Below are 20,398 nucleotides of genomic sequence, written 5' to 3' on the forward strand. Positions count from 1 at the left end.
TATACGCCTCTGTTGGTATCATGTGTGACTCTTACCCATATCGAGTGATTGGTTGGGGGTTGAAGATGTTTCTCAGGCTGCTACGTTTGATCTGAATGGCCGAGGCTTTGCTGAAATTGTACATGTACATATAATGTATCCAACATAAAATGAATAGAGTGCTGACCGTGCACGATGACTCCGCCACGAAAACCAATGCTTTCCCCCCCTCTGAGAGCTCATGATGACGGGTATAGTATTATTCATTTAATCATATCCCATTCCTTCTCCTCCTTGATGACAATAATAATTAGATAACTTGGTCACGATGTCATAGCCATTTTGGGCCGCAACTACGTTATACTTTATATAGGTATATACGCTGGCTTACGGAGTAGTCCTGATTCCTAGTGCCATTATTGATGCCCTTGCAATAATTAGGCTTTCGCTTTTATTATTATTGACTCCCCGAGTCCCCGTCAAGCGGCATTATAGTGGAGAAGCCTATTAGCACCCTTCGGAAGCTATTATTACTGGTACAGAATACGGTACCGTGTGGATAGTTTGAACTCTGTCTGTCCTCAATCAGGTTCAATGCGATTTATTGTACATAGTTACCAGGCACTAGATACGGATAGTAGGACAGCAATAATAGTTTCTGCATTGATTATTGTATTTTATGATGGAGTCCTCATTTTCAAAACGCGAGCGTATAATGAGCCAATCAAAAGCTGTTTAACCGATTTTGGCATGACGGAGGGATCATTTCTCCGGGAGTCCGCCCGCCGGATATGTCGTAGTCGAATCCCCGCGTGCGAAACAGGAAACACACGAACCAGTCACCATTCGCCAGTGGGGAATTTCTTTTTTCGCTATTTGGTGGTTCTTAAGTGGCTCTTAGCTGACACAACGGACCCTCAGCCAGATCTTGCTTTAGCTCGGCCTTGATCGGCCCCCGGCGGGATAAATGCCAAATGGGGATTCCCCCTTACCCTCCGGGCCCTCCCCCCCATCCTTAACTAAGTTAACTGGGCGGGATGCCGAGATCAGACCACCTATTCGCCTAACTAGTGGTAACTGGCACCCAGCGTGGTCGCATCGCTACACATCATCCTTCAGCCGCGCCAGCCCTGGTGGCAGTACTATACTACCAGTGGGACTGCACGGGACTTTTTCTGTTTTGGAAAGGACCGGTGATCGACGGGCCCGCTGGAGTACTCCGAGCCATACAAATTAATTAGCCATCTCCTAGCATCTCCCCAAGACTAAAATCAGGGACTTGATATGCAGTTCTCGGTATTAATAATGCAAGACCGTTGAGCTCTAACTTATGTTGGAAAAAAAAAACCATTGTGTGTTGGTAGTTTTTTAGGACCACATTCTTATATTGATAGCAATGATAATAATTATTAATATTATATACCCTGTGGAATAATGCCTTCGTTTAGAGTGCTTACCTGACTCAATCCACCATTCTCTAAGTTACCAGGTATCATCTTCTCCGTAGGTACGACGTAGTTTTTCTTTATCCAGAAATGCTGGAGCCTGGAGAATGGAGTCGAAGCTGATTATTAGTTTGCGTGCTAATTCTTTTGCCAAGATGCCACGCCATTGAAGTAACTAACTGTAGTGGTACTATCATAATTACCACGTTACATACTACTCCATACTACTCCGGAACCGACCTCTCTCTCGGCTTTACAATTAACTGAACCGAGAACACCACCCTAAAATAAAAAGGATCATCACCGTTCAAAGTAGTTTAATAACCCGCCCATTTCCCAATCCAGCTAAAGAGCTGTCCAATAGGACATGATTCCAGCTGGCTTTTAGCGCAAGGCCAGCCAGTAGAGTCGAGGTTAGACGGTTTCTAGGCCTCCCTTCTCTTTTTTGTAAATTTTTTTTTTTGAATAAAAGACGCCCTAGTTAATTGTTTCCTTTATCTGCAATATGCCAATCCCCGCCTCAAAAGACTGACTCGACGACGCGCTTTTTGCCTTGGTCGGGAATTGACAGGAACGCGCTATGCCAAGTCCGGACAAGCGTCCATAGTTCCCCGCTTGCTTTCCCGAAACGGTAAGAGTCTAGAATCTGTATTCTCGCCTTCTGGACGCGCCCCCACTGGTTGTAATAATGATACGTACGTATGTATTTACTGTAAAATACGCTGTACAAATTAGTACTAGTCAAAGCGCGATGAACGATAAACGAACCGTGTGACAGTCGCACCTAATATACGACTACGTATATTATTCGAGTCAGCACTCAGCACGCAGCAGAGTCAGGGTCATCAAGTATTGCAGATCCTTTTGCACTATTCAGTTTTGATTCGTAAGGCTTGCATTAGGAAAAATAACACGAGGTTAAGCTTCGTCGGTGCCAACAATGTCATGCCGACTATGTGACTCAAAACTGGGTATTATCACAGCGTTTGCCAACTCGTTGGGCGATCTCCCGACAGAAAAAACGGGCACCTAGACCAGACCCGCGCAAGTTAACCTTGTTAAGTTGCGGGACGGCGGAAATTCTTGCGGGACGGCGGAACTTCTTGCGGAACTGCGATGTTGCTTAGGAGGAGGTCGATCTGTCGTTCGCACCATTTTGGTGCAAAGAAATGTCTGCATAAAAAAATGTATTCGACTATTATTATGGATGCTTGAGAAAAAACCCCCCAAATAAAACCAAAACCCATCTTTACTGAGTACAGCACTTGGCGGCAAATCCCCCACCGGGCCAGGATTCAGGATGTGCCAAATATAGAAATATAGTATTTATGTCTCCACGTGCACTAAGCGATGACCAACACCCTTCAGCCAAAACAATCAGTGATCAGGGTCGAACGGTTCGACATATCGGACAAAACACATAGATGGTGTGAGACAAGGATTGGGATCCTTTCAGTTAAATCAAGCTTGTTTTTCTGTTATCTTGTTTCTGTGCTAGTTTTTTAGTATTTTACGCTCTGGCTAATCAGACCTTTTATATTGGGTCCTATAAAGGAAATTCTGTAACGCCATGGGTGGGAATAAGAAGTCTGAAAAAATTGGGGCTAAGCTTGTGAACCTCTGAAGAAAATGGCACTTTTTTCTTTTGGGTATAATGTTATGCCAAGCAACTAGCCTGGACCACTTATTTATTTCCGTGCCGGTGGGGAGAAGTAGGAGTTGAAACGAGGGCCATTTTAGTCGTTTGTATTTTTATTCTCGTAAGAGTTGCCTTTTATGGTTTAGTGGTAAAAATTAAAATCACTACCACTGAAAAAAACCCAAAAAAAACTGACATGCCATGTTGTCATCAATTCAGATTTGCCTAGGGCTAGATCATCGATAAAGTAGTATTTCACCCTTCTAGTGCGCCAAGGTAATCAACCCAAGGGCTATGGCATTGTTGTGATGATACTAAGTATAGAAATGAGGCAGGAAGGGAGCAAGAGGGCAGAAAAAGGGTCAAAAAGGACATCGCTACTACTACTACTACCGTTACCCATTTGTCTGGTCAGGTAATAATACGAGAGTATAAACACGGAAATCCGTTTAACCCCGCTACTCTTTTGTTTTGGACTGATTATTATGTGTCCCTTGGGTAATATAGCGGGGAGGGACGGATCACGAGCTAGCTAAACCCTGATGGGGCATTTGTTGCGCAAGCCGTTCTGCAGCCTGTTTTTTTTTCGTTTGCGCCTTCCAAATTGCTTCCAGAAGGCTTGAAAACAGCCCTAAAGGCTTGAATCCTCCATTTTTTTTTTTTTTTTTTTTTGAAAGTTGTTACCTGTAGTACAACCTTACGTGCGTACCGGGGGGTATCTCGAACTTGTGTTGTGTCCCAGAATCCTGCATGGAATCTTGCGGAACGATACCTGACAGGCGTGCATAATAATAATCCCCACTCGGCATTAGCTTTCACATGGTGGACTCGTTGATTAGGCCCACAGCGAGTAAAACTTAGAATTATTATGTGCTTGTCTTAATTATCAATACGGTGTGGCTTTTTTCAGGATTCTAGAATGGAAAGTAATGCCCGGATACGGCTTAGTGTTGTCTTTATCTTGTGAATAATAATAATCGTTATTATTATAATAGTTAGTATTATAGTGTCCGAAAATTCCGAAGATATGAGGTATTGTATAGATTAATCGGTGTGTATGTTGTGGTAAATGTAATGTATTCTATGCACATGTCTGTCACAAATAAATCTCTAAGCCAGTTAGACCAATTGACCGGTTGTTACATGTTTGTAGACATTATTGGCATTGTTTCTGATAGTATAATCTGTATATGCGATTAACTCCTCTTAGTACTAACTGAAAAGATACAGGTTGGTCGGTTCTTATCAGTTGATATCTAATATACCTCTGTAAGGTGATCAGTTAAGACGATTTGCCTGGGGTAAGCAGTTTACGGAATAATATCCAACACTTATTCTTTAGTCTTAGGTCTTTAGATAAGTAGGTTCATTTTGTAAGATTTTATCGAAAATAAATAAAGAGATGTTAGGGATTCGGGATTATGTTGGGCTTATAATCTCTTAGTATGCTAACCGCTAACTGAAAAGCTATTAGTAGATTGGAAAGTCTTGATGTCTAACAACTTCTAGGTGTTTTATTTTTATGTTACAAAAGCACATGTCTGTGCATAAACAACTAGAGAAAGAACCAACCGGTACATCAACTCATCAATTGAGGACTGGTACTGACATGCTGGAGTATAAATCTAGTTGAAAATGAACCAGCTCAGTAACCACTGACAATTAAGTAGAATAAAAAGATATATCAATTAAAATGGCTCGTTGATGTCAATCGCCGATCATATTAAAGCACTAACCTAGCACATGTATGTTTTTGTCTTAGAGATATTGAGTAATGCATCTGAATAACAACAACTGAATATTGAAAACCTCTAACCAACTAAATAAGTACTAAAGACAAACAGCTGTGATATAGGACCAACTGCATTCTGAAAGCATAACCGGATAGTAAAAAGAAAAGAAAAATAAAACATAATCACACTCATCACTAGACAGCCTGTAGCTGTCCCCCTGAAGGCCTCACTTCTCTTTCTTCTGTCAGTAACGCATAGACAGAGCATCTATCTGCCGAGCTCGGCGTTTTAATACTTGGAATACTAGAAGAAGTCGATGCGGAAACACTATTGACAGCTTGAAAGCCCCTGTTATACACAGTAGAACCATGATAGCCGTGTGACTGCGGCTTCGGCGAGGCCTCTGGGCTTGGTCTCGGAGTTGGTGGCGAATGCTCTCGACCCAGACCCAGAGACAGGCTTTGAAGAAATGCGTGTTCAATTGCATGGGCCGATACACGGAATTCGGATGAGTATTCGGCTGCAATCATGGACCAAAATGATTCACGATGTGCCTCATAGAGTGCCCGCACACGAGAGTAGTCAGAAACCGGCTTGTCTGCTCCTGTCTGAGGCAAGTATGTATCAAGACGTGGTAGTAGTGGCATGTACTTCGCATCCTGTTTTGGTAGGATGGGTACATGTGCGCGCTGCTGCTGCTGTTGGGAGGATATCTTATCATCCGGAGCCCCCCATTTCTGCGAACCCATTCCTGGGCTGCGCGGAGGAGATGTCACTGGAGATAACCGCGTGTGATGCAGATTATTCTCCGGTATATCTTGCTGCGAGGTAGAAACCGAGTTGAGAGATACCGTAGAGGAAATGGAGTCGGTGCGCCGGCGTGCATTGTTGCCATATGACATTTGATGGTAATGCAAGCGGCAGGCGAGCTCCGTCTTTTTCAAGTGTGCGGCAATGTGCTTGTACGGCATCTTTTGCACCCGGGTTCGTAAGAGGTAAGCTTCCTATAACGAAGTTCTATGAGCAACTAGCTACTTAACGGGTGGGGGGTTTTTTTTGTGGGTTAATACCTCTTCCTCGGTCCATGCTCTGCCTCCACCGGTAGACGAAGTGCGGCGGTGATGCTTGTGAGCTCGGTACTGGGATTGCTTAATGGACGAAGATGCCAATTGGCCAACAGTGTTATCAGAAACAGCGTGATTGATGGGAGACATGATAGTTCAGTCTTTCGCAAGAATATGAATATAAAAATAAAGAAGAGAGTCTTCTGAGAATTAAGGAATTAAGTCGTCAAGGTGAACTGCAATGTAAGACACAGTTTCAATCAATTGAAAAGAGAAAAAAAAAAGTCTAGATAGACCACCCAACCAGTGGGATGGTAAAAAAAAAGAGACAAGGAAGTACGGACCGGCCAAGTACAAAGAACAAAGCATTCAGATTCCCCAAAGGCTGCTTGCTCTTTATCTACTTGTCCGGTTTCCAAAGGCCAATTTTTTAGAACTCTGATATGCCGGCATTGGAGGCTGATACAGGGTGGGTGGCATCGAATGCGGTAGTGCGCCATCCAACATGGTTTCCTGAACGTGTTTGGCAAAAGACAAACTTAGCAGCCGGCTAGTTGAAGCTTGGTTCCTTAGTGTCTGATATTGAGTATCTTGTTCTTCTCAGGTGACTGAGTAGTAAAGGTGTGTTAGGTGAATCCATCTCTAGAAAAGGAAAGAGGTCTGCCCAAACAAGCCAAGAGCGAAACAATAGTCTCGCTCTAGAGTAAAAGACATGCCAGGTACAGTTTGAGGCCCCCCAGTTTTAAGGCCATCTCCAGCCAAACACAATGAGTCTCAAAACTGTCAAAAGGTGGCCGGAGCGTTTCGCATGTTCCGTTTTGCGATAGCGGGGTGTGAGACATACCATATCCCTCCACAGACTGATCTACATCACGCAAATGTTTTCAGGGGGGCTATATCAATTGACACCAGTTCGATAGCAGATTGGATAATAAGTCGATGAAGTATATCAATTGATATTGACCAGCGAGGGATTATATTAGTCTTGAATTGAGATATAATGAAAAAAATAAAATAAAAACAACCAAAGCACTGTCTTCAGGAACTCATAAGGAAATAGAGTCCAGTCTCAATGCTGGTACACCGAATTTTCGGTGACCGTGGTCGGCCATGTGCGAGACGATTTTCCAAGAGAACTGAGCTAATGCAAGGGATCGACTATCGGCAAAACACAAAAGATAGATGGTGTCGAATTGAGTTAAACGACGTCACCGCTGGGATCAATTGATATTTCCGCTTTAGGCAAGAGGCGGGGCTGCTGCCACTATTAACGGACGGCCCGTTCCAGGTCGGGGCGGTGGCCAATCAGTGCGGAAAGAGCGGCATTTCTCAAACCAGCCCAGTCTGTTTCGGATGTGAAGAGAAAATGATTACAGTGATCTTATTATTATGTGGCTGGTATGCGGTTTGATCTGTATTGCTGTCTCAAAGCCTACCCCTAGAGATTTTTCTACGTCGGTTCCGCAAAGTCCGGTTCATTTTCGAGTCAACATAATTCGGCCTACCCACTATGGTGGAACTCACCTGTCAGTCGTGATGAGCAGTGCGCTCGGTAGTAGGAACTAGTGGGAAATTTGATGGCCTGGTACAGAAATCCAAACCCCTCAGCGCAGAAAGGGCCTAAGGCCTCTGCTGGGGGGCTGCTTTTGCTGTTCGTCTGTACTCGGTCCGTACCACAACAATTCATGTTTCACCATTGGCTCTTTCCAGCGTTTCCAACCAGTGAACTGCGTTACCCGGACCCCCGAAACTGTGGCGGGGATCAAAAGTGGCCGAGCAAAGGCTAGATCGGGATGTCAGGTGTCAAAAGAGGAAGGCTTGAGTAGCTGGAGCGTCTCGAGCACTCGCTAAGCCAGTGCGATTTGAAACTGGGACAGGGGTGCCGCCGGCCTGAATCGGGAGGAAAGTCGATACCTGAACCGGACGAATCTGAAAGGGCATTGACAAGGGTATTCAGACTGAGGGCCAGTCGATGCATTTAAATTTGTGTGCGTGGGTGTGGTGTTGGGGACGATGATCCAAAAAAGTTAAGGCGTCCTGTTGTAGTCAGCTGCCTTTGTTCAAGGCAACCCGACTGTCTGCAGTTGGGTATGTATCGCAATTGGCCTGTGGTGTCTTGGCAGTATATTGTATCATGCGGTCACTACTAGTAGTTGGGGCCTTTTCACTGAGATAACAAGCCAGTCATCCCGGCTGGCATTATGAAGACCAAACCGGGCTTCAAGGATACAAACCAGAGCGATTCCCGACGCATTTCTATGCTGTCCGCCAGGATGTAGCCATAATGGTGAACCAGCCACCGAAAAAACCACTCAGAACCGAGCTGCTGCATTTCCCGGGGCAGTCGTCCCAGCTGAGTGGACATCGAACGGGGTTCTAGATGGGCGGCCACAATAAGCTTCGGGGCCCACCAGCCGCCCCAGTAGCTTCTTCCCTCTACCACTCCCCGACCGGCTCAACCTTAACCGGACCAGTCAACTCGGTACTGTGTTCTGTCTCCTTGTCATCGCGTTCTCTCGTCCTCGGTGCTGACCAGCTGCTGCTAGAGAGAGCAAGGGCGGAAAAAAAAGGACTTGCTTCCCTCGTCAACCCTGAGAATGCCGCGGGTCCAGTGAAACGACCCCTCTTTTCCTCGGCCCCTCTCCGAACGCGTTGTCATTGCTGCTATTTTTCTGAACCGATACATGTCTTGCTCGTCAGATTGCTGGCAGCCCTCAGCAGTTGCTCTTTATCTCGCGGGGAACCAGAGCTATCCCCTTTCCTGTTGACTCTGCTGACCGTCGGGTCTCCTGGGATTGCGTACGCTCTTCTCACTCAGCCTTACGACCAAGTTTGTACCTTTTGTTACTCGTGTAACGACCGACTCGCTGCTCGAGTCTCTAACAAAAACTCCGCTGGGTGCACTCCCTTTTGTATTGATACTATAGCCACCCTACGTACAGATGAAAAGAAACTCCACTTTGATTGCCGCCTTGAAGCAATCCGTTCATCATGTCGTAAGTGCATAATTTCTTGTCTCTGGAACAGACTCTTTCTCCTGCGTTGAGCCAAGAAGATACGAAACGTTTTATTTGTTGTAATTGTTTCCATCTTATGTACTCCGAAAACAGATCGTCGCATGGATCAGGATATTCATTCTTCATCATTAAACGTCGATCGTCTTTTTCCTTTTGTTGACGCGGGCGTCCTCTTTGCTAGGATTGGCCAACGACCGACTTTTACTAACTACGTCCCACACCGACCCCCAGATCACCACTAACTCCAAAGCGTATCAAAACCTCAGCTTCCGCTAATAATCCTGCTCGTTCGTTGGCTCAGCAACAGGCACATAACAACGAACAACCTGCTACTTCGCCTGTTGCTGTTCCCACACCTGCCTCTGCCCCGCCTGTGTCAATGTCTCCTCAGACTACACAACCTCAGCAATCCGTGAACCCCCGCAAAAGGCGTTCATCTCCGTCGCGTTCGTCTTTTTCTGTCATGCCTGTAGCTCCCACCGCAGATACGGGGGTTGCCCCTCAGGACCCGATAGAGGCCTCGCCCAAGAAAAAAGGCCGAACCAACACCCCATGGACTGCAGAAGAGGAACAGAGGTTGAAAGTGATGCGCGATGCCGGCAAGAGCTGGAGTGAGATCGCCAAGGTGAGTTCATCCTGCCCCATCCTCTGTACGCTCCTCTCATGCATTGGACATAGACCTTTCCCGTTCGAACTGAAGGAAGCGTAAAGAAACATTGGTACAAGGTAGGGTTGGACCAAACTTGATGGGGCGATGGACTCTAATGCTAATTTTGATCACTAGGACATGCACTATGCAGAATTTGGCGAAGACGAAGTATGATTAAGTTTATTTCTTAGTGGTTGCTCAACTCTGTTCCTAACCGAGCCATAGTCGATAGCTTTGCGCGAGGCCATCAAAGAATACGAATCCAACAAATGGAAAGTTATCGGACAAAAGGTTGGGAAACCTGCAAAGGTAAGGCCGAATTCTCTTTTGGAACTTGTCCAATACTTATTTGCGTTCGCAGGCATGTGAACAATACGCCAAAGAGCATTTTAAAAACCTCTGACGCCTTTCCTTCCGTTTACGTGTCTCATCCAATCGTTATGCTCTACCGACGCGGCTGTTTTATTAGTGCAAGGAAAACTAGGGTCACGAAGTCTTATGAACTCTTTCTTATCTTTCTTCTTCTTCTTTTTCTTATTTCTCTTGGCTTTTATTGATTGCCAGGCTCACGGGATGTCTTGGGTTATGGCGTCTTGACGGGATATCAGTTTGGCATGCAGGCATTTTAGCGGGACAGCTGGAAGATTCCTTTCTCAATGAAATTCTTGTTGAAATAATACTATAACAGAATGTATAAATATTGTTTGTAGCGTGTGATTGGCGCGCAAACAGTCCCGAAGGCCCGGTCTCGGAGGCTGCAGAAAAGGGGTTCTAGAAGGCGGCCTGGCCAATCTCATTGGTCGAATATGTAACCGCCCCACATATTTCCTCATCGCCATTTTTGACTTTTTTTTTGACTCTTTTGCCCCTCGTGACTTATTAAGGATTGCTTGAGCTTGAACAACGCTTCAATTGTTTATTATTCAGGCGTCGGATTATCATCGGGGAGAAGCAACTCCGACTGCTTGTGCGTAGGTTTTGCCAGTGTTGCAAGCATCTGTCTCTTGTACTACATGCTGACTGATACGTCGCAGGATTCAACCCGCCACTATCATATCTCTTCAGTACATCTCACCCCCACTACTCTCACCTGAACCTGGGAGAGAAATGCAAACATGAGACTGGACAGCGTGGATTATCTTGATCAAGGTACCAAAGTAAATTGACTGCATGGAGACCGGTGTCCGACCACGCTTGTGCAACAGCAGTAGCGCACATCCTTTACTGTGAAGTTTTTTCACCTGCTGCTGTTGCATGTCGTGTCGTTCTGAGAGTATACGGTTGAACTTGATCTGGATAATTCCAGCGAAAGGACTCGTGCATGCTTTCGTTTTCTCCCTTCTATTGCTCTAGCCCGAGTGAGTCTTTTCACTTCGTACTAACAATACCTGTGATATAGAATGGGTCCACAAGTTGAGGAAATCAACGTAGCCGGGCCTGGTAAGGCTGAGAAAGCCGAAGCCCTCACCCCAAGGCACGAAGGTGATGATGATACCCAAGCCCCAATCCCTCAGCGCCTGAGAGGCCTGCGGGGTTACGTGAAGCGATTCGAAGACCAGCTAGTCCAGTACAACGTCGAAGCTCGTGGAATAGAGCGCGTCGAGGAAAATGAGCGTCATGTTCTCAGCTGGGTCGCCTATGTACAGGTCTTCTTGCTATGGGTTTCGATCAATCTAGCAGCAAACAATGTCACACTAGGCATGCTCGGCCCGGCTGTATACGAGCTCAGCTTTCGTGATTCTGCTCTGTGCTCGGTGTTTGGTGCTTTTATCGGCTCCCTCGCTGCTGCGTGGGCTGCCACATGGGGACCTGTGTCGGGAAATCGAACTTTGGTAAGCGTCTTTTGGTGAAACTAAAAAAACCCAGTCCCACTTTTGCTCATAAACTTCTGTAGGTATTTGGACGTTATGCCATGGGATGGTGGCCAAGCAAGATTATCGTCTTGCTGAACATCGTCCAAATGATCGGTTATTGCTTGATTGACTGTGTCGTTGGTGGCCAGATTCTCTCGGCGGTGTCCCCGAATTATAGAGTCTCGGTGGCAGTTGGTATGCTAAAACCAGCGTTTCCTATCCATATATTTTCTGACCTCATTTAAAAGGTATTGTCGTTGTTGCCATCATCACTTGGTGTATTGCCACGTTCGGCATCAAGATATTCCACTACTACGAACGGTATGTCTCGCCGACGCAACTTTGATGACCTTCATTCTGACGTACCGAAGCTTTGCATTCCTCCCTCAACTAATCGTCATATGTATCCTCTTTGGCGTTTCTGCAAACAAGTATGATCTTCAAACACCATCCGTTGGTAATAGCGCGACGATTGCTGGTAATAGGCTTTCATTCTTCTCCATCTGCCTAAGCGCAGCCATCACTTATGCGCCATTGGCCGCCGACTTTTTCGTCTACTACCCACCAAACACTCCCAAAGTTATAAGCTTCGGCCTTACTTTCCTCGGCTTGGTGTTGTCGTTTAGCATGGCATTCTTAGTTGGCATTGGCCTGGCTAGTGGTATCGGCACCGACAAGGCCTACTCTGACGCATGGAACGTCGGTGCTGGAGCTCTCATTGTCGAAGGATTCAGCCCCGTGAAGGGCTTTGGAAAATTCTGCTCCGTAATTGTTGCGCTCGGTCTCATCTCCAACACTATTCCGCCGACATACTCAGCCGGAATCGATTTCCAGATCCTCGGTCGCTATGCCGAACTAGTACCCCGTATTGTCTGGAACACAATCGGCGTCATCATCTACACCGTCTGCGCACTAGCCGGCCAAAGCCACCTGTCGGAGATTTTCACCAATTTCCTGGCCCTGATGGGGTACTGGGTGGCCATCTGGCTAGCCATCCTTCTCGAAGAGAGATTCATTTTCCGCCGTCGTAGCGGATATAACTGGGCCATCTGGGACGATCCAACCAAGCTACCCATCGGCGCCGCTGCCTTTGTGGCCTTTGTAGTTGGCTGGGTTGGTGCTGTCATCTGTATGGCGCAGGTGTGGTACATTGGTCCTCTGGCCAAGTTGGTTGGAGATGCTGGTGCTGATGTAACTCTCCCTTTCTCTCTCTTTCGTTTACTGGTTTTTTTTTCTTCTTCGTGCTGACTGATTCATAGATGGGTAATTATGTCGGCTTCTCATGGGCTGCTTTAGTCTACCCTCCATTACGATACTTGGAACTTCGTTATATTGGACGGTAGTTGTGTGCCGTTTCGAATAAACGAAGTCGGGTAGAGTCGAACAATTACTGTGTTGTATAAATAACAACACAACGATTTATGTCTGCTTGAGTTTCACGCTTATTAGACATGCATATCCGCGGGGCCGATCAAAATAGAATTTTAATTTTTTTTTAGAATATTGCATTACAAGTGCTTCGTGTGATTAACTCACACAAGCCAGCTTTAAAATACTAGAAAATCCAAAAGTCTTAAAACTGAAACGTATGCTCTTTCACATCTATTCTTCATTCCCCTCGACTATACTACAAAGATTTGGGTGGGTAACAAATGAAAAAAAAAAGTCGATGTCTTGTATCAAGATATATTTCCTGTGCGTTGCTCAAAATGATTCGCAAGTAAAAGGCTTTTTTTAAAAAATTACGAATCAACCTTGGAAAGGATGCATCGCATTTATCGGTACCAGTACTCGGGCTTGACGTAGTCTGCAAAAGTCTTGGGCTCCTCGTAGGCGGGGTGGCCGTGGCCGTGGCCGTGGTCGTCTGCACAATTTAGTTAATACACATACATTATTATTATAAGCGTCAATACTTACGAGCATGGGGGTCTTCCTCGGGGCCAACGTAGTTGAGCTTGACGACATTGCCGCACTCGTTGCAGCGCTCAATGGGGCGCTCGCGGGAAACCTATATTCCATTTTATCAGAATCTTATTCAAAATAAGAAAGGGTGGAGTGAATACGCACAGTCAACCAGTTGACAATGTGAGAGTCGGCAGGGTAGCCGGTGCAACCAGCGTATTGCTCATCACCACCACCGGTAACCAGAATTGGGTTTTCCAGGGTTCCTAAACCAGGCACACAATTCCATTAGCCTTCAGTTTCCTTCTTCTAGAAGGAATATAAGTGATTGAAATGACGTACCCTTGCGAGAAGCATCGAGAGGCCTCTGGTCGAAAACATCAATTCCCTGCATCTTTCCGATCAATTCGAGACGTTCCAGACCGGTGGCCTGTTCGATATCAGTGGGGACGCTTCCGGGCTTGCTTCCGGGGGGAAGAAGGTCGTCCTCGGTCTTGATATCTATATTGCATCAAATTCGTAGGTTAGATTGTGTGTTTTTTGAGGTCCTTGTCATTTGGTGGGGGTGGAAAATCGGATGGTCGCGATTTAGAACCAAAAACCGACAGAGTGAGAGGGACATGCGAATTGGGAAGAAATCGGGTCTGCAAACCTTCGTAGGGAACGACTTTGCCGGGGACGTTGAGCTTGTTGTCGACTGCGGGATAAGAGACATGTTAGCACACCCCAATTCTTTCTTGTATCACGCGATTCTAACGACACAAAAAGCCTAGGAGGCCAATTGAAACCAGATTTGCGATATTCACGGAGCAATGGCAGGACAACATACGGCGAGTCATCGACGAGGTGAAAGGACGAGCCTTGACGAAAGCCCTGACAGGGGCACGCCTGGCGATGGTGGAAACAGCGCGAGAGGCGAACATTGTCAATTGTTGCCACTCTTTTCTCTTCGTATAAGAATTAAAGTGAAACTGGGGGCGGCGTTCCGGAGAGCGGAGAGCAATTGGCGAAGCAAAGACTTCGGGAACTGAGGTTGAGGTCGAGGTGCGGTGGTGAGGTGAGGTTCCTACTCGGTCCGTCATCTATACCGAAAACGGCATGGCGTCGCTGAAGAACTCGGCTCTTAGTCAGCCACTCTTCCGACGCAATTCCCTGTGCTGTGATTGGCCGATATTCAGAGCTGTCTTTATACTACAACCAATTTTGATTGTATATATGCTTACTTTGATTAGTATTAAACATGCTGATTGCTGATGGATAGTGTATGGCTTATTTTGGTGAGCTGTTTTGCCGAAATTTTCTTTTGGATCTTGAATTATTCAGATTGCATGTGATTTTAACTACCCGTGTACTCGTGTTTACATTGAATCGCATGAAGCTCGAAATATTCTCAAATAAATTTATCTATAGCCAATTGATGTAAAAATGGAGATTAATTACTTAAAATTAGGGAAGCTATAGCTGGCCGAGCTGCAAAGCGGACTATGTCAATATATAATATGCGTACATCTATACGTAAGAAAGCTGGTTGGCAGCTGATGAGCACATAATCCGACAAATATGATCATTAAATGTCTACAAGTCATCTAAGTATTCGATGTTGAGATATATCATGACATCTACCTTTTTGGAAATTCGTTGTTTTCATGTTCGAAATCTCAAGGGACACCAGAGCGCCAGACTTTGATTATGTATAACAGGTGATGGTAGTGGTGGTAGTTCCACTCAAGAGCATCCAGAATTTTACAGAGGCAAGCAAGCAAACACCACAGAAAAACAAAACAAAAGAGGCAACGGTCTATTTTTTTCAAGCCAAAATGAAACTCCTTGAAAAGATGGAAGGAGCAAAGCACGCCTGCTTTTACCATATACCGATATCTCGCGTGAACACAAAAAAAATACAGTAATGCTGCCAGGCTGTGGATAGATATCGAGTCTTGTTCGCAACTCCCAACAGGTCTGTATCTATAATTCCGTGGCCTTTTCACGACAAGCCGCCGGAGTAAAACCGTGGCCGACTTTTCCTGCGATGATCCGCCAGCGGTCATTCTCGTAGTCTTGGGTTGCATTTCGCAGCCTTTGCACCTAATAGTCAAAAGAGTTTAGCGATTGCGATTTCAATGGAGGAGAACCCCCGGTTAGGACTGATATTCTTACCATTTCATCCGTCCAAACCGTATCTTTGGCTTTTAATTTGGTGCAATACCGCACTTGTAAAGTGCCGCTTGTTCTCCCGGGGAAGAAATCCGATATTTGCTTCCAGGTCAAGTTTTTATTCTCTTTCAATTCAACGAGCAAAGAATCCTCCTCCGGGGTAAACTTTAGCTTCGGTCCGCGCGGCCGGGGCGCCGGATCTGGCATCCCAGCCTGTCCAACAACACTCGGGAGGCCGGAAGACATAGGAGGTGAATTCATGTCGCCGCCAGCCTGCTGCGATGGATGAATCAGGGCCTGTGGTAGTCTATGGTGATGATGATGATGCTGTTGCTGCTGGGGATGTATCGGCGGCGGTAAAGCATAAGTGCGATGCGGAGTGGACGAATCACTATGAGCAGACATCATCATGTCGGGCGATTGAGTCCCCTCTGGGTGCGAATCTGTTTTTAGCATCTGGAATCCCAGGTCCAGTCGATTTTCATCTTCGCTCCCTTCGCCTCCGTCGACCCGCGCCCGCTTCGGAGCCCGGGAAGGCTGGAACTGGAGCGGATTTGGAGGATACTGAGATGAAAGCGGGGGTGGAGCAAGCTGGTGTGGGTTCATAAGGAGCGGCTGCGGATGGACATCTGGAACGACGGAATGAGTGACCGAGGCTCGCAGCATAGAAGGACTGGCATGTTGAGAATGTTGCTGCTGCTGTTGGTGGTGGTGGTGATGATGGTGCTGCTGTCCGGGGGCAGGTTGCTGCGCACCACGGGGCACAAACGGCATTTCAGCAGTCGCCCCATGGTGCACGACCTGTGGCTGGGTTGTTTGATAAACAAGCAAACCAGACTGTTCTTGCGACTTGCTATTGTCCTGAGAGGCGTAGTCGAGCGAATAGTTGCGATATGGGTCCGCCAGCGTCGCGGTTTCCCTCTTGAGACCTGCTAGAGCTCGAGAAAGCTCTGGCAGGTCGCATAGATCATTAAATGCAAGAATGGACGCGGCGTCTAGGCGATATTGCTGCGCTGCTGACACGGTGCTCGCCTGTTGCCCTTTATTATTAGTCTCGTGTTGCCTGATATAGGTGTCGTGCAATGAGAACCAGAGACAGCCCGGCAAATAAATTAAATAATGGAAAAAAAAAAAAATGGGTATGTTGAAAGGTTACGTTTCGAGGTTGGGAAGCTGCTGGTGAAAGACACTATATTCTAGTCGAAAAACGGTCGTGCAGGTAGTATAAGCATAAGGCCAAGGCCCCGCTCTGAAGAAAAAACGCTAAGGTGAGGACCAAAAGGACTTCGAGCCAGAGCTTCTCGGGACGCTGTTGCTGCTGGAGGTATTGTTCTGTAATCCGTATCCAATAATGTCGTGGTGCTCGAAGGATTAGCGTAGGTTCATGCGGCAAGGGAATGGATGTTCCTCGCTATTATTAAACTAGATTGGGTTGACAGGTTTAAATGCCGCGACTAATAATGGGCCACTCCTGATGGAGAAAAGGGTGAAACGGTCAGATAGCCTCGAAAAGTAGCTCCAGGTAGCTATCCTTTCATACAAAAGAGACCCAGGTATGCATGACCAAGCTGCCATGTGTTGGCTGTTATAACCTAACACACACGGACCTTTATCCAGAGCGGGCCACTAAAATTTAAGCGACGAAGAGCGTAAAAGGGGAGGAAAGAGAGAGAGGGAGAGGGAGAGAGGCATTGGCCTGACGAACTGAAACGGTTCTCATGCAACCCAATCCCTGATGAGGTTAGGCAGAGGCAACAGGGTACTGGCACCACCGACACTTACCGGATACGTCGCGGACAGTGGACACTGCATGCAGACTGGGCGGTAATCTAAGGGCAGCCGGCAGGTTGGCAGCTGTTGCGAGCAGAGGTGTGATTGGCGTTTTGACGGCGCAACCAGGCAAAAAAGGTAAAACTCCTGCTGGAGGTCCTGTCTGGCTCGTGGGCCAACGCAGAGCGTGTGCTGCTAGCCCGAGGCCAGGTCGCTCTGTAGGCCCGGATTGTCCCCGGGTGATTCTCAGACGGCGAACCCCCTGCTGCATGGTGCGCTGGACCGTACCACCACAGCTCCATCCTCTGGCCGCGATGGAGATGGGTTGTCCACTCATCTGCACTCCTCAGGGAATCGATTTTGACGGGTGGACCCCCAGCGTGGATGGTGGATAACAACGGCTCGGCGCTGGCGATGACGACGGCGGATTCACCATGTGCTTTTTTCCTTTTTGGCTTTCTTTGGATTAAAATCGTTAGCACATAACATTTTAGTACGGAGTACACGCATGAGAAAAAAGGAGACAGTGTTTTCTTTTCTTTTCTCCATTTGCCCTTTGCCGGGTTTCATAGGCGGGAGAAGCATGCTAAGGCCGGAGCTTCGACCATTCTGATGATTGTCGCCCCTACCCGTCAGCCGGTTAAGGGATCTTCCTTGGTCTGGCCATCCGTCGTATTAATTGAATCAGTAGTAGCATTGATCACATGCTTGGGAGAGAGAACGGTAACTGAAGCTATCAGATCGTGCCTAGTGGAGGAAAAGGCACAAACACACGAATCGACAGGCTGCCGTGCGCCTCAGTGGAGGAGAGCCAGCAACTAAACCACACACAAAAATTTCCGCAAACTCTCGACAGAAACCAGCTGTGGATCGCGCTCCCGCTCAGAGGCTGGCTGTAAGGATGGAGACCGCGGAGGAAAACAAGCCAGTCGTGAGCGGTCATCCACCGTAGTGTATCACCGCCAGCCAGATGGGATGGGAATGGATGGGGTCAACGACAAGGGTCCACAGGACTAGGCGGCCTTTAGGCAGTTTGCTCCGGCGCAGAACAGGCTTGCGCGGTCTTAGGCTCGTAGGCTAGTCGTTAGGGGGGGGCATGGTCGCCGTCAAACATGGGCGCTAGGGAGATATTATCCCAACGGCCGGGAAAAATATACCCTAAGCTTTTGGCTCCTTGGCAACGTCTCGCCCTGCCCTGACTGGATTTGTCAACTAGTTAGCCCGTTCGGGGGGGAATGAATCATGACACACATAACCATTTCACTGACACTGGACAGTGACTTGGTTAGCTCACAGCCTAGTAGCTAGCCTAGGAGACTAGTAGTATCTAGGACTAGTCGCTCTCTGTAGGCAGGTTAAAGCCTAGAGCTGAGTAGTATTGAAGTCTGGAGCAAGCTTGGTGATTTCTCGCACGGCCATCACCGAGCCATGAATCGGGTTTAACTCTCATGTATCGATTGATAAATTGATGTTGCGTGGGCCGTTTACGCCACAGAATCGGTTCAACCTTCAACCTCTCCCCTAGCTTCTTCGGCCAAATGCCAAATGCCCTATGGTGTCATCCAAACCGGGTTTAGTGCATCAAGATCGACGGGGAGAGACAGAGAGAGATGCCAGACTATCCCATCTATAGCTCCAATAATGGCACCACGGTGGAAACGCATTTTGGGTGGATGCCATCCTCATCCCCCTTAATCAACGCCTATGCAGCTTATATTCTCCTGGTCATCTCCGGATATTTGTCCATATCCACATGTCAGTTTCTTTTTGTTAAAGGACTCGGCCGATATTTCACCGGTGTTTTGTCAGCTCGAATTGGACGCTGAAAGAGGCAAAACGTGGGGATGGTCATTGCTTCTTCCCCACCTGGGACGATACATCTAGTACACAGTTACACCGCAGCAACCGCATGTCCATAGGGAAAGAAACGAAACGAGAGGATAGGAGAAAGAGATTAGATTGTTGATCATTAATCATCCGTCCATCTATCCACTGCCAGATCCGCTTCCTGTTTTAGTTATTTCATGGATCAAGAGACAATGCGAGGCGCTTGTCAGGATTCTTTTCGTCACCCACAGATTCGGGATTATAATACGTACCCTATTGCCTAGTACGGACTCCAGCAAGGTGGATTCGGCTCGTAGCTGCGAAGGTTCGGTCAACGCCGTTGTCGTTATGATGCACGTTTTAATGAGCATCTACCTGCTAGCCCTATTCTCTCTGTTCATGACTCGTGCCCAGTGCTGAGAAAAGGTGGTACAAACACCGCAACAAGGTTTACGCCTAAATCGACGACCCGGATATCAGATGAACATGATCAATCTATAACAATCGTGCAGTGGCCAAAAGCATACCATGATGGATTATCATACCGTCCTTTGTATTATCATAGAACGTCCGACATTCCACAAACACAGAGAGGAAGACATATTGACATTCCGGGTTATCACGGGCGACAAGCCGTCGAGCTCGGTACACAACCGCGACACGCCTATTTCCACGTTAGTTAAGTATTTTTTGGCAGGTCGTACACTAACTCCACTCATAATAATATATTAACACCCCTCTCAGCCTAAGCATCCACTACCACGAGGCGACGAGCCGCCGATCGCTATCCTCGTTTCTGCATAGTCTCCTGAACGATTGATCGTTGGTGTTTTTTGTTTTTTTTGGCTCATTTTTGGTTTTCCTGGAAGACGGATTTCAAAAGTCATGCAGAAGAAACCCGAAATTGAGAGCGGCCCAACCGATTGGTAAAGAATACTCCGTTCTTCGGACGAACAAGGAATTATTTCTGCGGTCTTTTTGAATAAACTGTCGAAAATAATCCGGCTCCGATGTCGTTATTACGGTTGATCTTAATCGTTTAGCATGCGTTAAAGCTGCTAGCCAGAAGATCGGCCCCGCGAAAGTCATGCCAAATCTTCAACGTTATAATAATGGCCATGCTAATAATGATTATAACTCTTCGGGTCCTCCGGCAAGGTCATCCTTGTTTAATAGTAGGCGGGTCAAGATCACAGGTAACGTTGCTTATGATTCATGAATTATATCGGCGATAATCCGCTAGTTCAATGTCATTCAACGCTACCAGAGTAGGAGTTTTCATTCAAATCGCTGACGGAATAGCCGACTCGCGGTTTCGTATGAGCAGCAGTAGACCGTGTCATCTCGTTCGCAATTATTCTTAGCG

At 46.9% G+C, this 20,398-nt stretch overlaps 5 protein-coding genes across 5 annotated transcripts; 2 read left to right on the forward strand and 3 right to left on the reverse strand.

Moving 5' to 3' along the window:
- Positions 1 to 4,990: 4,990 nt before the first annotated feature.
- On the reverse strand, positions 4,991 to 6,010 carry TRUGW13939_00613 (uncharacterized protein; the record flags this gene model as incomplete). The annotated part of the gene is made up of 2 exons (XM_035483820.1): positions 4,991 to 5,800; positions 5,867 to 6,010. The coding sequence occupies 2 exons, from the start codon at positions 6,008 to 6,010 to the stop codon at positions 4,991 to 4,993; spliced, it is 954 nt and encodes a 317-aa protein (XP_035339713.1).
- A 2,841-nt stretch (positions 6,011 to 8,851) lies between these two features.
- TRUGW13939_00614 (uncharacterized protein) lies at positions 8,852 to 9,929 on the forward strand (the record flags this gene model as incomplete). Its single annotated transcript, XM_035483821.1, has 6 exons — positions 8,852 to 8,856; positions 9,109 to 9,502; positions 9,556 to 9,603; positions 9,662 to 9,694; positions 9,752 to 9,835; positions 9,888 to 9,929. The coding sequence occupies 6 exons, from the start codon at positions 8,852 to 8,854 to the stop codon at positions 9,927 to 9,929; spliced, it is 606 nt and encodes a 201-aa protein (XP_035339714.1).
- A 997-nt stretch (positions 9,930 to 10,926) lies between these two features.
- On the forward strand, positions 10,927 to 12,722 carry TRUGW13939_00615 (uncharacterized protein; the record flags this gene model as incomplete). The annotated part of the gene is made up of 5 exons (XM_035483822.1): positions 10,927 to 11,358; positions 11,421 to 11,574; positions 11,628 to 11,700; positions 11,751 to 12,570; positions 12,639 to 12,722. 5 exons carry the CDS (start codon positions 10,927 to 10,929, stop codon positions 12,720 to 12,722), a joined length of 1,563 nt encoding a protein of 520 aa, XP_035339715.1.
- Positions 12,723 to 13,154: 432 nt separating this feature from the next.
- TRUGW13939_00616 (uncharacterized protein) lies at positions 13,155 to 14,204 on the reverse strand (the record flags this gene model as incomplete). Its single annotated transcript, XM_035483823.1, has 6 exons — positions 13,155 to 13,243; positions 13,297 to 13,387; positions 13,447 to 13,547; positions 13,624 to 13,782; positions 13,877 to 13,978; positions 14,111 to 14,204. 6 exons carry the CDS (start codon positions 14,202 to 14,204, stop codon positions 13,155 to 13,157), a joined length of 636 nt encoding a protein of 211 aa, XP_035339716.1.
- Positions 14,205 to 15,246: 1,042 nt separating this feature from the next.
- Positions 15,247 to 17,476, reverse strand: TRUGW13939_00617 (uncharacterized protein; the record flags this gene model as incomplete). The annotated part of the gene is made up of 3 exons (XM_035483824.1): positions 15,247 to 15,366; positions 15,439 to 16,475; positions 17,218 to 17,476. The coding sequence occupies 3 exons, from the start codon at positions 17,474 to 17,476 to the stop codon at positions 15,247 to 15,249; spliced, it is 1,416 nt and encodes a 471-aa protein (XP_035339717.1).
- Between the last annotated feature and the right edge of the window lie 2,922 nt (positions 17,477 to 20,398).

Source organism: Talaromyces rugulosus, chromosome I, assembly GCF_013368755.1.
Source record: "Talaromyces rugulosus chromosome I, complete sequence".
NCBI classification, from domain to species: domain Eukaryota; kingdom Fungi; phylum Ascomycota; class Eurotiomycetes; order Eurotiales; family Trichocomaceae; genus Talaromyces; species Talaromyces rugulosus.